Below are 15,935 nucleotides of genomic sequence, written 5' to 3'. Positions count from 1 at the left end.
AGTCGGCTAGTGACCTCACCCAATCACGAACCCGAGATAATAGCGCTTAACCTGCTCTTGGACGAGAGCCTACCAACTGAGACACTCAGAGATTATTATTTTATTGACTGCACTGCACCAAAAGGTATAAACACAAGTTATATTATTAAATACTGTATGTGTAGTGGATATGCATATATTAAAAAATATTCTTAATTAATATGAACTCTTTTGCATACTGTGCCCTTTCAAAGGATGAATCCATCAACTACTAATAGAAGGCTGCATACACAGTCCCTTACCAACAGTGCTAGCAACATTCCCTCCTGAGGCCAGATGTCTAATTGCTGAATACTCACAGGCATCTGAGTTCAGTCTCCTGCCCAACTATAGTATGTGTGCCTGTACCACGCAACTATACTCGCCCTACTCCCCACCTCGCAACCCCCACTCTTCAAATTCTGTCCTCCTTACTGTCCCCCAAGCCTGTCTACATTGTATGGGTGACAGGGCCTTCTCCTGTTATGCCCCCAAGCTCTGGAACTCTTTGCCCAAGGATATCAGAGAGTCACCTTCTCTAAACTCCTTCAAATCCAGACTCAAAACCTTCTTCTTCAGAAAAGCCTTTACTTAACTGGTTCCATTCTTCACCCATCTGCTCTTCTTATTACCACCTTCCACGGTCTCCTCTATTATTATTGTTGTAATTGTAATTGTGTCTTATCTTGTGTATTCTTCTTATTTATTGTTATTGTCATCCTGTAAAGCGCCTTGAGAAGCCACCTTTAAAGACGCTATATAAAATAAAGTTTATTATTATTATTTTATGCACATCTCTGTTTTCCTTGACAATTTAATAACAAAACCTTTTGAGGACTTTTCTTCATACATAAAGGACACCAACCACACTCTCCGGCTGTTTGAAGGTTTTGATTCTCGGGTTCCATAATTCTTCATCTTAATCACATCTCTGTTCAGCCGACATTCCCCATCATAATGGTCTCACAGTTGTCAGACACATTCAATCCACCCATATCAGAGCAACTGTATTTCTTGTTACCCTGGATTTTCTCTCAATGATTATTTTCTGCCACCATGTCAGTGGTGTCAGTGGTGTTGGCCGTGGGTACCAAGAACTTTATATACTGTATGAAGAAGATAGAACCAGACTTCTACACAGTTGAAAACCACCATCTATCTGTCAAATGCCCTGTTGATGTACCTATTAATACTCTGCCTTTTGTAGACAAAAATATTTCTGTCAACTACCCAGGAATACAAACCTCTGTGTATTACAAACCCCACAGCTCACTTTTTACAGTTATCACCTTTACAGCTCTCACCCAAACAGACAGGTAACATACAGGAAAGCCTCTTCCTTTCAGTCTTTGTTGTTAATGCAGCCTTGAGACTGACTTACCCAACTAAGCCCTTTTTCATTGATGGGGATTGTCCTTCGCACACCACTGACCAAGCCCTCACCTGAGCTAAAAGCATCCTCACAACATCTAACCCATGAGACACATGTAAGCCCTGTAGCTGCCAGCCAGCCCAGGCAGTTTGTGAGACAATAGTAAACTTTTTATCTCCAGAATATACATCTACAACAGCATGCATATACAGTATAGTGTATCTGTCCACTTCAGGATCACCCAAATCATGTGCAGTTACTCAATGATTTGCCTTTTTTCAGGAAACAGGAGGCTAATTCTTTTGCTATTTCAAGGAACATTTCAGAAAAGCGAAGATCACGTGTTCCAAACTAATACTCCACCATTTTATGATCTATAAACTATGATCACACTGACCTTTCTGACTGTGTCTTTCACAGAAATTCAAAGACACCTCTGCCAAAAAGGTGTATTACTGTACAACAGAAGTTAAAAACTATTTTATACTGGGTGGACATTTTCCACCAGCACCCAATTAAAAACTATTTTTTAATCTCCCCATTCATTTACAGTTTCAGTTCAAGGTTGTACCTTTAAAACTTCCTCCAATCCATCCTCACCTCTTTTCTGTCCCTCTCTGTAAATCCCAAAACGTGTGTTTTACTCTTTCTCTCTGCTTCCTAGTTTGGAAGTACTCATGTGCCAACACAGATCCCTGTTCTAACCTCCTTCATAAAACATTTTCTATCACTTTGCTTGACAGTGCTGAGAAACAGCAGTGTATGGGGACACAAGGTAATTTGTCTTTGGAAATCCTGCAGCAGCAGAGGATCATGACATAAATCTCATTTAGACTAACATTAAAAAGATGTGGTACAAGCAATCAGTTTGCTTCTGTCGAATGGCTCCTGTAACTTCTTAGAACATACATCTGTGAACGCAGTTGGTGCTTTAAAAGCTATTTATGACTTTCCATTAGCTTACATTTCATGCTTGGAGGAGTGGAGATGTTCTTTACCTAAAATGGCTCTTTAAAAGGCTGATCTCTGCATCTGAGTATCTGTACAGCTCACCAGAATCCTATGATGTCAAAAAAGTATTTTTTCATATTACTCTCCAATATATACTGTAGGACTGCCCCACACTCAATCCAGGAATTGCACAAGGCAAAGATACTGTAATCAAGGCAAGCTGAAAGGGAAAAGGAGTGAGCAGAGGTCTTATGTATGAACAACAGCTCTCATCTGTTGCTTAGAATTTAACAATGAGACACAGCTTTGTTTTAATTGGAACTCTTTTTTACTGTGGGGAGCTGTCCAGACTCTTTGTTTCTCGAGTCAGGCAGTGTCACTGTGACACTGGCTCTGCCCTGTTGTGCAGGGTAGAGCCAAGGGAGGTGTAGCTTTGCATAATTAACACACATGAGGAAAGCTGTTGTTTGTGGACTTGAAATTGAAGTCCCCTTGGAGTGGAAAACTGAGCCATCCACAGCAAGTTACTGATCGAGAAAAGCTTCTGTGAAACAAAAAATACTAATTTTACAATTTAACCAAGAAGTTTAGAAAGATTAAAAAAAAACAATCAATTAAAAGCAAAACATCACTGTCTTGCATTTGGTCCAGTGCCAGGAAAAGATAAGTTGACATCTGAAATCAAAATAGGTGAAGACCTTTATTTAAACTTACGTTATGCCAGTGTTATTTAACATGCTGCCCTTTAACCCAGTGCATTAGAGGATTTTGCAAATACTAGCTCCTAATTTCTTTAATTGATAATTAGCTGGATCAATTTAACAATATTAGTGCTGGCTGCAGGGACATTGGGCTGGAATTGGACTGGAAGGCGGCAGGCTAAGTAGTCTTGTGCTATACACTGTCATCTACCGTTGTACAATCACCTAACATGTGATACTCCTTCAATTTTATTTTTCAGTTTCATAAATGGATAGATTTCTCTGTGCCCTGCCATGGACAGTCATCCTGTCCTGGATGTATCTTGTCTTCTGTCCCTTGGTTATTGGGACAGGCTGTGGCTCTCCTGCAACCCTCTATTTGAAGTGGTTAGAAAATAGATGGATAGATTTTTACACAGCAAAAGTTAAGCACACTGAATTATTTTAAAGGAGGAATTAATCTAAATTATCTTCCTTTTTATGTTGCATTATTTACCTGTTTTGTCAGGGAAACAATGACTCCTAAAAAAGGCTTGGAGACTTTTATAAGCCTTTTCAGAACTGCTGGCGGGTTTCCAGAAGCAGCAGAGCAAAACATCACTCATTACCTCTGCCACACTGATGCACCGTTAGTTTTCAGAAGCTACAATTTTGAAATTTGGAATGAGCGTAGTGAAAAGCAATTGCAAATGGATACAGAAAAAACAGTTCACAACAACATCCAAGGATCTGATGCTTTGTGAACATTCAGAAAATGTGGCGGGAAAGATTTGGCTTAATCTGCTTGGTTAATGGGTAGCCTCCTGGCCGTAGGATGAGAAGGTTCAAATCCCATTCAAAGAGATGGAGAAGATGGAGATCGAGAAGGGGCTGAAGAGAAATGCTTGAGATGAACGCTGAGGGAGGTGTTTGTGTTCAATATACAGTATAGGTAATTTATGTAATGATGGTGTTTAGGAACAGCTGCGTGAGATGAACTTGTCATTGTTATACCTACCAAACTTCAGCATGTGATCCTTGTATGGCACTGTTTCCTTTTTGAACATCAGTTCTCAATCCATGTGCAGACATATATAGGGGGTAGGCTTTTTAGGTTTATTAAGACATTTTAATTTAAGAATCTACCCTTTATGAGGTATCTTGTCTAAAGATATAAAGTTATATGCTTTAGTATTATCTAATGTCCTTCCTTTCTGAGGGAAGAAAACAAGACTTAATGCTGTTGATTTTCACTTGGTCTGTATTTTCTTGATTCACTTGACAACCAGCAAGTGTGATAATTTTCTTGGATGCAGAGGGTCTTAAAGTGTTTGGCAAAATGCAGCCTCTTACTGTATGTATACTGCTTTTGTTCATGGATGGTTTGACCAATTATCTGCAAACCACTAGTTTGTTCTCATGTCAATACAAATGCCCTATAGCAGAAACTAGCTGCAGAGAAACTTTACACATCCACCTGCTTGGCAAAATGTCACCTAACATTATAACATTAGCTGTTCCATTTCAGAAACCTTTTGAGCAATGGACTGAAAACTTAGGATGCATTTTAACAAAGGGATTCTAGTTATCCCTTTGTTACAATCCGCTCACAATACTGGTAGTAACTGACTAAGAAGCATCAAGAATGCTGTCAGTTTTCCATTCCCCAATTTCTTCACAGAAGTTTGAAACATGAGAAGCCTTCCTCCGAGGACAAGAAAGAGAGAAATAGAAAGTAAACAAAGTGCAGCAAGGGCAATTTCTGCTGTCAGTCTGTTACGGCCTCAGGTTCTGCCAGTCCCAGACAATATTTATCATGTTGACTTGACAGGGCCTCCGACGATCTTTCACCTTTACTCCTGCCCCATCATAAATTCATTTTCGGTTTCTAGTTACACTGCCTTGACTAACATGCTTTATCACTTCCTCCAAGAGCTTGTGAAAGATGTTAACGTTTAAGATTAAATAAATAATCCTTTACTTAACCAGATAAGACAGCTGAAAGTATGATCAATAAAAAAAAAGAGTTGGGCAGAAAAGATTTATTTATACAATGGAAAACACAGGAGTTTTCATCTTGCTCTGCACATTCTGCCAGTCTCTCACAGTAGCAAACTGAAATAGTAGCTGCTCTGGGGAAGTTATGTTTGATTTAATACTATATCTTAAATTGGTGGATGGTGCAACACATTTTTAATGCTGGAAAGTGTTTTTCCAAATAAAGATCCACAAATCTACCAGTTTATTAATCAGTGACATATTTGACTAGTATAATAAATAAAACAAGAGAGGTGTAATCAAAGAATGAATTTCACAATGATGATATTGATACATCTTCTAGCAGAATATTAGAATTGTATAAGACATCAAGTTTCCCAAGAACAGATTTTGAGGCCATTCTGTAAAAATCAGTGTAGTCCAAGATATTGAGCACAGAAATCTGAAGCAGACTATGCCTAGAGGAATGCATAAAACAAGATTTGATGCGATAAAGGAAACCAAGTCTAAACTTGACTGGAGTTTGAAATCTATCAGTACTGTACAGTTTTGTTAAAGCCATATCAAGACAAATACCTAGATATTTCTAGAGCATGACTTGTTCCAGCTTTGATATGCACATTGTTAGGTTTATCAAAGTTTATCTGTTAAAGCCATATCAAGACAAATACCTAGATATTTCTAGAGCATGACTTGTTCCAGCTTTGATATGCACAATGTTAGGTTTATCAAAGTTTATCAGGAGATTTAGTTCTCAGAAACCCAACTGAATTTTATTGAAATTAAGAAAATTTAAATTGGTTAATATAGGTCATGAAGTGGATCTGGACAATTATAACATGTGTTATGTTGTTGGCGTATAAATAGGATTAAAAATGAACTGAAATTATGTTAATATAGATGGAAAAAGTGCAGGGACCAGAGTAAAACCCTGAGGGACGCCCTTAGAAACAGGGAGACACTACCTTAATTAATTTAAATTATTTTGTATTTGAATTAGTATGTGTTATATCCAGGAGAGCCAGAGCTAGCAGCCCCTGGTTTCCACAGCAACAGGCTGTGTTCGCACGCACGAGCCAAACACTTCTCAATTGCGTCAGAACTCGATTGGAGTGGCTGTCTGTGCCACCTGTCCCCACTTAACAAGTAATTACAAGGGTACTACAGTACTTAAGCCCTAACATGTCCACAGTCAGAGGCTCTATCTGTCTGGCTTTCTACTTGTTTATGGAAGTGCTCCTTGCACTAACCAGCCTGTGAGTAAGACTAGGACTCTGCTTGAATCAATCGACTCCATAACCACAAGACAGAATCTGGTGGCCAGCTGGATCCCTATCTCTCTCATAGTTGCTACATGTCCTTAGCAAACAACCAGAGTTGGTGGACTGCACAGCCACTCAATGATTTTCCTGTCCTGCTCGGCCCGGCTGCTTGCCCTGTTCCGTTCACCTTCTGCCTGCCTGCCCAGCTCATCCCCTGCTCTGCTAATCAGCCCAGCACATTCCCAGCTCTCTTAAACCTGTTTGACTTTATCGGGACCTCACTCTGTCTGACAAACGCAGTATTCTCCAGGTCATAACAGTCTGATTTGGAGATCCAGACTTCACACTCTGAGTTAAGCTTACACTTTTAATAGATTTCAAAATGTATTTTAAAGATAAGGTAAGATCACTTTATTAGCCATATACAATTTCTTGCATTAGGCATTTGTCTTTTCGCATACCCCAACTTGTTCTCCACGAGACACATAGGCACACAGACAGGGAGAGAGAAGCTTGGGGTCAAAGCGCAGGGTCAGCCATTTATATGGCACCCCTGGAGCAGCTGGGGTTAAGGGCCTTGCTCAGGGGCTCAACGGAGTAGGATTCTAGTAGGATATCTTATCATTGTCTAATGCATGATAAGCTGTACAATATTAGGTGTGAATGGCCTGTCTTTCCTTCTGGAGAGAAATATGTCCAAAATACTACCTAGAAATGCATGTTTCACTACATATGAAAATGAACTTGAACTTGAACTTTATTACCATATGTACAGTAACTGGTACATGTACTGGTACAATGGAATTCTTACTTACAGAAAGTCTCTTGATTGTAAAACAAGTGTAAAAACACAAAGTGCAAACAGTGCATCAAGACAATATACAAACAGTAGACATTTACACAAAAGCAGGATACTTGTTTTGATATTATTCCTCTAAACTAACCAATCCAATTGATCCTCTTGGGTCAATGTTCCCAGCCAAGTGATTTATTCTATTAGTTATTGTGCTATCTACTGTGGCTATCAAAGTATTCACTCCCCTTGAACTTTGTCACATTTTACTGTGGTATAATATGGAATCATAATGTATTTAATTTGGATTTTCAATGCATATAATGTCTATATTGACGCTATAATGTCAAAATGAAAACAAAATTATCATATATCCTAAATGTATTTTATATATAAAATGGAAATGTCCAAGGGGGTGAATACTTTTGATAGCCACTATACAAACCACTGTAGCCACGCTGCTCTTAATTGAGTTGCACACCCTCAATCAAAAACTGGAAACCACAGATCTCCTTCCTGTTTCCTGAATAATATTAATCAAGCAGGGTTCAGTGCCATCATTCATGTAGACAATTAAAAGTCCTGGTGCTGGTTTGATGATACTACAGTATTCTTATTGTCTTATTAGGCTATTTCTGACACAATTGGAACAGCATACCTAGACTGACTGACTAACCCCTGTTAAAAAGAAGGGAAACAAATGTCACATGAGTTTGACACACCCTCATTAATTAAAGTGGTTTTGTTAAATCACAATGATTGGAATAGAGAGACAAAATATGTATAAAGTATTTGGTGTGATTCAACTAGCTAAAGGAATAAAACCCCAAACCCTCCTAACTCTTGCGAGGAGTGAGCTAGAGTATTGCTGAAAGGGTGAATAGGAAGTGACAGGAAGTCCAGGGTGCAAATACAGTGTATACCCAGGCCAGAGGAAGTGTGCAAGACTAAGATCTAACCTTTCTCCCAAACTTCTGTTATAAACTCCAAACTAATGCACAGTCTTCATGTGGTTTGAACTGACAAAAGTGCCATTTGTGGTCATATGAAGAGACAGAAATTGACATATTATGTCATCTACAGTTTATGCATTACAATAGAGAGACAGGAGAAATGAAATACATGAGAGATAAGATCAACAAAGTCAGAGTCAAGTGTGTAATGGAAAGTGACTGTTATGCCCAGGCTACCCAAAAGAGAAGTTAAATTTCTCTTAACCCAGGACAATGCTACAAATGTTAAGTGAAAAACAAGAAAGTGAAATAATTGCACCATGTTGCAGTACGGATATTTATAGAAAAGATACCAAGTCTTTCTCTCGACCTGACACAAAAGGCCACAGAGGATGTGCTGCCCAATTAAATGTTTCCAGCTACAATGTTCCAGCTACTATACCGGAATTCACTCAGTCTCAGCTTTGAACGTTCAGTTTTCTGCGTGATAGAAATGCCAATTCGCTGAGTAACACGCCTGACTCTTCCAAATTTTCATAGACAAAAAGGCTACCAAAGTCTAGGGCCAGCAGAAGGGAAAAGCTACAAGATCAACAAACGATATACAGTATTTAAATAACATTTCCTAACTTTGACATCACTATCAAATAATAAAACATTGTATGAGCTCACTTTTTTGCTATAAAAAGGGAAGGGCAGGAACATTAATCTCTTTATTACCTTACTGCATCAAACTTGGAGTACTTAAGAAGTGTGATTCCACAGGGATTGATGTTTTGACTATTGTTCTTTTCTATATAAATCACACAGATCAGGATACCAGTGACTGTTTAAAGTTTCTGATGACACAAGACTAGGGGGAACAGACAACACCCAGAATGCAAAAAGACAATAAAAGATTATTTAGATAGCATCTAATATCTCTATATTAAGGAATACAGTGTAGTATGAAACCTTGTATTGACAGGACTTGAGCATGCCTGAAACTTACTAAATCTTACCAAAGATTATGTTGGCAGTGCGGCAGACATGTCGATTTCTGGTTTCCCTGCTGTATTTATATCCACAGCCTTGCTTCCTGTTTTTCAACACACCCAGGCGTAAACACCCACTAAGACAAGACTCACACTTTGCTAGTGGGACACTAAAAAGGTCAGTCTGACAGCACAGGCACACTTTGTCTCAGCTTTTTCTCCTGAAATTTCTGCTTTCTACTCTGAACGAATGTATAGTACAATGTTTGGAAAAGCTCCCAAGTGGTAACTAAAAATACCCAACTTTGAGGATTTTCCACTTAGATTTTTAAAAAGCTCTAAAACTGGATTAATATGGAAGAGTAAATGAAGTTCTTGATTACTTTCAAGAAAGATGAATCTAAGCCTGTGGTTGGGAATAGGGGCCCACATTGAATAGAAATGAGCTTCAAATGGGAGCTGTCATTGAACTTAACCTCCAGTCTGGCTATAAAAGCTAGAGTATGTTACATTTAACAATCTCCAACTCAAAGGATTATTTAAACCCATTGTTTTTATTTCTAAAAGAGTGTCAGTTAACCTGTTTTTGTTTTTGACGTTTAACATATTCCAGTAATAGACCACACAACTTTTTTTCACTGTGCTGTGCAAATGCTGTTTTCATCATTAGTATGCTATAAAATTCATTTGTTGTCTGTTATATAGATTTTCCACCTCCTGTATGTCGCCTCAGCTGAAACACAAAAGGATATACTCTTTGTTAAACTACAAATAAAGTCTGGTTCCCTCACACGGTTGAATAACACAGCTATCTGTAACTCTGTCCACCTCTTCAAGGGTGTGTGTGTGTGTCCAGATGCAAGCTGGCTTTTTCCTTTTTCCAGGAACACAAAGAAAAATAGCAACACAACATCTTACTTCAAAGCTACCTTTAATTGTTTAAGGGATAGTTCACATTTTTCTGTGTTTTTACCACCTACAGTTCTTTAAGCCATTTTTGGTCATGGAATTTATTTTTCATCCTCCCTCCTTAATTCTATTTCTCCTGATAAAGAAAGAGCATTATTTTGTATGACTTTGGTTGAGGAATACATTTCACTCCTTCCACTACCTATACTTGCCTGTGTTTTTCTACAGGCTTTTGAGAACTATAACTTTATTTTCCTTATGTTCTATTTTTTTTTATTCCAAGAGGGATGTTGGTCCTCTTTCTCTGCTTATCATGGTGCACTCACTGCCCTTTTTCCCTTCCCGCCCTTTTCTTCCAAGTGAAACAAAAAAGTGGAAAATTATTAGGAACAGGAGGAAGGGAGGGAACAGGCTTTCAGTTTGTGTGTGTGATGACTGCCCACCGCTGTTGGACTGTTGCTGTACCAAGCTGCACTTTGTGCATGACTGCAACTCTGTGATCACCATTTAAACCTTCTGTGTCACTGTGCACTTTGGTCTTTCCATGCATTCTTCGGCACGGTGAGCTGAGGTTAATGAGACGTTTGCACCTCAGCACCTGCAGTCATGTATTGTGTTATGCACTCCTTACGTGACAACACATTGGCTGCTATTTAATGGTAGGAGGACAGGAGGTTGATCAGGTGCCAAATCTCCCATTCACCACTAGCCTTGTTTTGGCAATCCAGATACTCTAGATGGTAATCTGTCTGGAAGGGTTAACATCATGGTTCACTATGAAGACAATGCTCAACACATTGCCTTTTTTCATTGTCAATAAGTGATCCGGACAGCCTACTGAGTATTTGCGCCCTTGTGCATAATCAGCCGCACTTTGGCTCTACACCATCCCTCTACAACCCTTCCTTCCACACTTCCTAGAGTAGGTCAGGAAACAGTGGATAGTAGTCCTGCTCATTGGCCTCCCAGGACCCGCAGGACTGCAGCAGTTTGGCTATATCCTGCTTCAAACAGATCTGCTGTTGCAGTGACACCCAAGTACCATAATCTGGCAGCTATTTGACAGAGCGTATGTTTGCTGGCTTTTAGCCATTACTGTTACGTTGATGTCCAGAGTGCTAGAACGTCTTTTACAAGGCAGCTGTAGTCAATACCCAGTCTACCGATTGTTTGCCGTGATCCTGGAGTCTCTCTCTTGCGGTCTCTCCTGGAACGTCGGTACTCACTCTGGGGGGCATGTTGTATCAGAATCCCTTGGGGCTTAATTTTTGGCTACCATGTTCCTTAAAGGTGCTAGCTGTTTGTGTCTACAGAGAACAACTTGATACCTTGATTTCATGGTCGATTCCCTCACTCCTGCACCACTGTCACCTTGGCAGATTTCTGAACTTTGATTTTGTTGGCTACTGCTTCAGCAAAATGCATTAATGAACTCCACATTCTCTCAGTGCAGGGCACCGTTGTTCATTTATCTAGAAGCGAGACTGGAATCTCAATCACTAGATTACTACTAAATTACTCCATAACACAGTGTCCTTCCTGGACTTCATGTAAATCAAAAGGTGTCATTAATGGTATTCCTCCACCACATCCCTTAACCTCAGACGAGAACCAGCATCTGAACACGCTATGCCCTGTTAGTGTCTTGAGCAGTTACAGTATATAGATCGTACTCAGGCAACTCACTTACTGACTTACAGTTTGGCTGTTACAGATCTAGAGTGTAGTACCAGGTCCTGTCAAAATGGCACCTTTTCCACTCTGGCCATTGTAGGCCATGTAGGCCATTGTCCTCTAGCAGGGCTTGTGATGCATCAGAGGCACAGTCACAATGTGGGTCACTTTTCATGTACTCTGACATTTGCACTGTGGCTAGCTAGCCCCCCAAATACCTTATTCAAGGTTCTGCCAGCCAGATGTGGTCCTAGGCATTTGGGTTATGGTTACAATTGTACCACAATTTTCTGCCAGGCCCACTATGAGACAGCACTGATACTGCATATATTACCATTTCACTGGGTGATAGCTACCCTTTTAAATGAGAGGGAGCATTGAGCTACTCCTGTTACCCTGGTTTTCTGAACGAGAAAAATAGTCACTAAAATTCTTGGGTTGCTTGGTAACCCCTACATCATCAAAAAAAGATTGGGTGGTAACAGGGCATCACAATCTGACCAACATTTGGTCAACATTTGGTGGCATTTGTACAAGGCTTTAGTCCTTGTGGGCAGGGATATAGCACCTGTTGATGGATACCCTTCTCTTTAATCACCAGGATTACAGGAGCAATCAGCATTTTCTTCTTCATTTTGAGTTTTGACATTTTAAAGGAAAACATTGAAGTTTAACCTGCTCATTAAATTAACTGTTTTCCCCCCATCGGTCCTCTTCCCCATGTCTGCCATGTGGTTGTAAAAGGCACAGAAGCCTTTACCCAGAAGGTGCCATAACTTACCAACATAGTAGCTGTAAGGGGAGTTCTCCAATTCAAAAATAGAAGTGGTGTTAGAGTCAAACCGCAGCCACAATCCAATTGCTAACACCAAGGAGCCTGACAGCTGTGTAACAGAGACAGAAAGCAATCAGAGAGACAATCATTAAATAAGAAAGGTTACAAATGATAATGTTACATATTCGGTCTATCCAGCTTGTTTCTTAATTCCTATAATCAGTTCATCCTGATCATCTAGCCATTTCATAAATAAAATCAGAGTATTATCTTTAACAACATGGCTGGATAAGGCTTCTTCCAGACTCTCATAATCCTTTGTATAAAAAGTGCCTCCAATTCTTATCAATACTTTCCCTTTATCTCCGCTTCAGTGCTCACTGGTTCATTTTTTCAGCCATTGGACTGACATCAGCAATGTCTTTGAGGATTCTGAAATCAAGACCTCAGTCTTTTCTGCTTGAGACTAAAGAGATCCATGCCATTTTAACATGTTACCATGTGACCTTCCTTTAAGCCTGGAAATATACTGTACCTGGTCAGTGGCCACTCTTCACTTTACCAAAAGTGTACACAATATTATAATAGAAAAAACTTAACTTTTTCTTCTATTTAAACTCTTGATTTATATTAATATTAATTACAAATATCAATGAATAACAAACTCTCTATGCATGTGGAGTTCAGTATGTGGAATCAGTGAGAAGACATTGATGGAGAGCATCCATGCAGATACAGTGGAAGGGGGCCTTTATGTTACCACTGGAGACATGTTTTTTCTAATTGTAATATGCAAACAAATATTTATTTTTTTTAGTCACACTCTAACACATCCCACCTACCAAAACACCCATTGTTCATCTGTTTATGCTCCAACAAAACAACCACATAACCTGCATTCCACTGAATTACATGTTTTTTATTTACAGTATATGACTCATCCATGAACTGAACTTATTAAACTTGTTTGTACAAAACTCTGATACATGCATGTCTTTTATTCAAATACACTTTTCGGGACTGACAGATGAGAACAAGATTTTTCAATACCCCCATACTTTTTAAAATAAAATTACAAAAAAGCATACAATTATTTTTATTCTTATGAAATTATTTTTTTAAATATATTGTATAAAATTACAAAAAAATATATTTAAAATACATTTTTTATAAATTTGTTGGCAGTCTTATACCACACAATTTTATAAAAATTGTATTTTACATTTTTGTGCTAAACTGCTAATGGTAGTGTTGATTCTTGGCACTTGGCATGTGTTAAAAATAATACACACTTATTTTTAACACAACATCACAGATGTGAAATATTCAGATGTTATATTATTCCTTCATAACTTCATGGATTGTGTTAATCAGAATGCCAAACCACTACGAACCTCAGGAAATACTGCAATATGTCAGAGTCTTTCTTTTATTTAAATCAAGGCTTTATTTAATACCAAACAAAAAAATAATAAAAAGCTGATGAGTAAATGATGAGTAAAATGTTGAACTGCAAAACAAGGAAACCAAAATCCAGAAATATCAAACTCAATCTTGGAGCTACAGTCATACATAAAGCCAGAAATATCTGCTTGAGAAAGGCTAAACATTTAACTCCACGCAACGTAGAAGTTAACAAAACAATGACACACAACAGTGACTTCCTTCAACAAGTAACTAGATTCTTTATGATAGCTTTTCCTAAGGAGGTTGGTGGATCCTAGTCCCATTTTGTAGCAGGTCCCGTCCACTTAACCAAACACACCTTGTTTAGCAACTGACTGCTATTTTGGTTCCCAGAAGTATAATTTAAGAATTGAAGAACTAGGTGCCACAAAGCACCCCCAGAGCCCCAGAGAGTCAGTTTTACACTGCTTGCGTAGACTCCTTCATGCCCCTATTACCGTAAAACCATCTAACAGGTAATAGATGGAACCTACTCTGAAACCCCAAAAAATTAATAATACAACTCAAGACAGGAAGCACAGCACATTAAAAATGCAGATGGAAACCACTTCTTTGTGCGAGAACATGTTTTGTTTTTTTCCCCAGGGTGTAAGAAAGTCTTCAAATATTCCAACAACACTATCTCATCAAAAAGCGGACACCCGAGTCCTCACAAGATCAGACCTGAAAGCTGTGTAGGACTTGCCAGTTCCAGGGTACTTGTATTATTTATTGATTGATCCCTTTATCTGCAGTTTTTTCTTCGACATTTCATGGTTTCTGTTTGAAAAACCATTAACACAATACAGTATATCCATTCTTGTTTGTTTGTTTGTTTGTTTTTTTGTCAAACCCGCAGCTGGGAGATCTGTTTTTGCTTTGGGCTATTTATTAGCCAAGGTTTCCATCATTCAGAAGAATTTCTGGAAATCTAAAAGGGAGAACATGTTCCTTTCACATCCTGGCAGCCCCTCTTTTAATAAGAAAAGCAATTCAAATGAGGAAGCTGGGAGCTACATGGAGAGGAGGCAGTCTCCTGCATGGATAAAAAATAGATCCTGATAGCAAAACTGCAGTCACACAGTGTATTAGTGCTCTACATGTGTGTGTCATAGCATTAATGGAGCCTTATCTGTCACAGTGACAGATCGGTCAAACAAAAATCTGCCAAATAATGAATTTTATACTGTGCAGACAACTATTTCATTTTATAAAGCACTTGTTCACAGGTACCATACAGTACATATCAATGGGTGCTACTGTAACTGTAAATCCTATAAATGCTGATGTATTGTGAGCCCACAAAAACAGGCTTGATGATGTCTCTAGTCATGTCCCCAGTTTTCTGCCCAATGATCCAGGGGCCACTTCACAATTTATTTCTTAATATGTTTGGATTTAAAGGAGGCTTTGTTAACATTTCATAAGGCAGGTAATGATATTTCACGCCGTAAGAGAAATGTGGGATTATTCAGCACACTTCTCAGCCTCCGTCAATAACATTCCAGAGCCAAGGAATCAGTTGTTTGTGTCAATTGTCATTACTCCTGTCGCTTCTTGAGTTTGTCCTGCCTTCCAGCCCTCAGTAGCAGGCCGTACCAGTACCACAAGCATCAAGTTCTCAAACTGAAGGGTTATAATATTCACACTGCTACAAAATCCATTATGTCACTTTCCCTGACATCACTCCCCCCTGACACTGTCTCTTATTTCATGCTTTATTTTGCCCTGCTGCTTAGCATTCTAAAAAACAATATCTCTGCCTGTTTCTTTCTCCAAAACAAGGGCTCATTGTCTTTGATCACACCGCTTGTAAAAGGACGACAGCAGCAATGAACATCTCTCCAGACAAAGATATCAGTGATCAGTGCCTTCTTTCACCGTGGACCTGTAAATTAAAGAGCTATTCAGTAGGCAATGCTCTGTGCCACAGGCACATAGACATCACACAGATTCCTTAAGAAGCGCCTTTGAATGATTCAGGTTCTGTACATACAAGACAAGTGATGTGCTCCTGTGAAAAAAGCAAAGGGAAACAGTAATATGTGTGAAAGTGTAGCTTACACAGGTTTCTGTTATTTATAGGGCAATATGTTTTGCAAACACATGAACTATCTTTACTTTTTGTAG

At 38.9% G+C, this 15,935-nt stretch overlaps 1 protein-coding gene across 1 annotated transcript in view; it reads right to left on the bottom strand.

Annotated features, from left to right (window-relative positions):
* The window catches only part of tspan2a (tetraspanin 2a), a 45,488-nt gene that overhangs the window by 12,673 nt on the left and 16,880 nt on the right, over window positions 1–15,935 (bottom strand). Inside the window, exon 2 of the mRNA XM_006628382.3 lies at window positions 12,366–12,468. Within this exon, the coding sequence (XP_006628445.2) occupies window positions 12,366–12,468 (103 nt within the window). The remainder of the gene's footprint in view (window positions 1–12,365; window positions 12,469–15,935) is intronic.

The sequence above is a fragment of the Lepisosteus oculatus genome, chromosome 5, assembly GCF_040954835.1.
Source record: "Lepisosteus oculatus isolate fLepOcu1 chromosome 5, fLepOcu1.hap2, whole genome shotgun sequence".
Classification (NCBI taxonomy): domain Eukaryota; kingdom Metazoa; phylum Chordata; class Actinopteri; order Semionotiformes; family Lepisosteidae; genus Lepisosteus; species Lepisosteus oculatus.
Note: the sequence above shows the minus strand (reverse complement) of the source record. Positions and strands in the feature narration are given on the sequence as shown.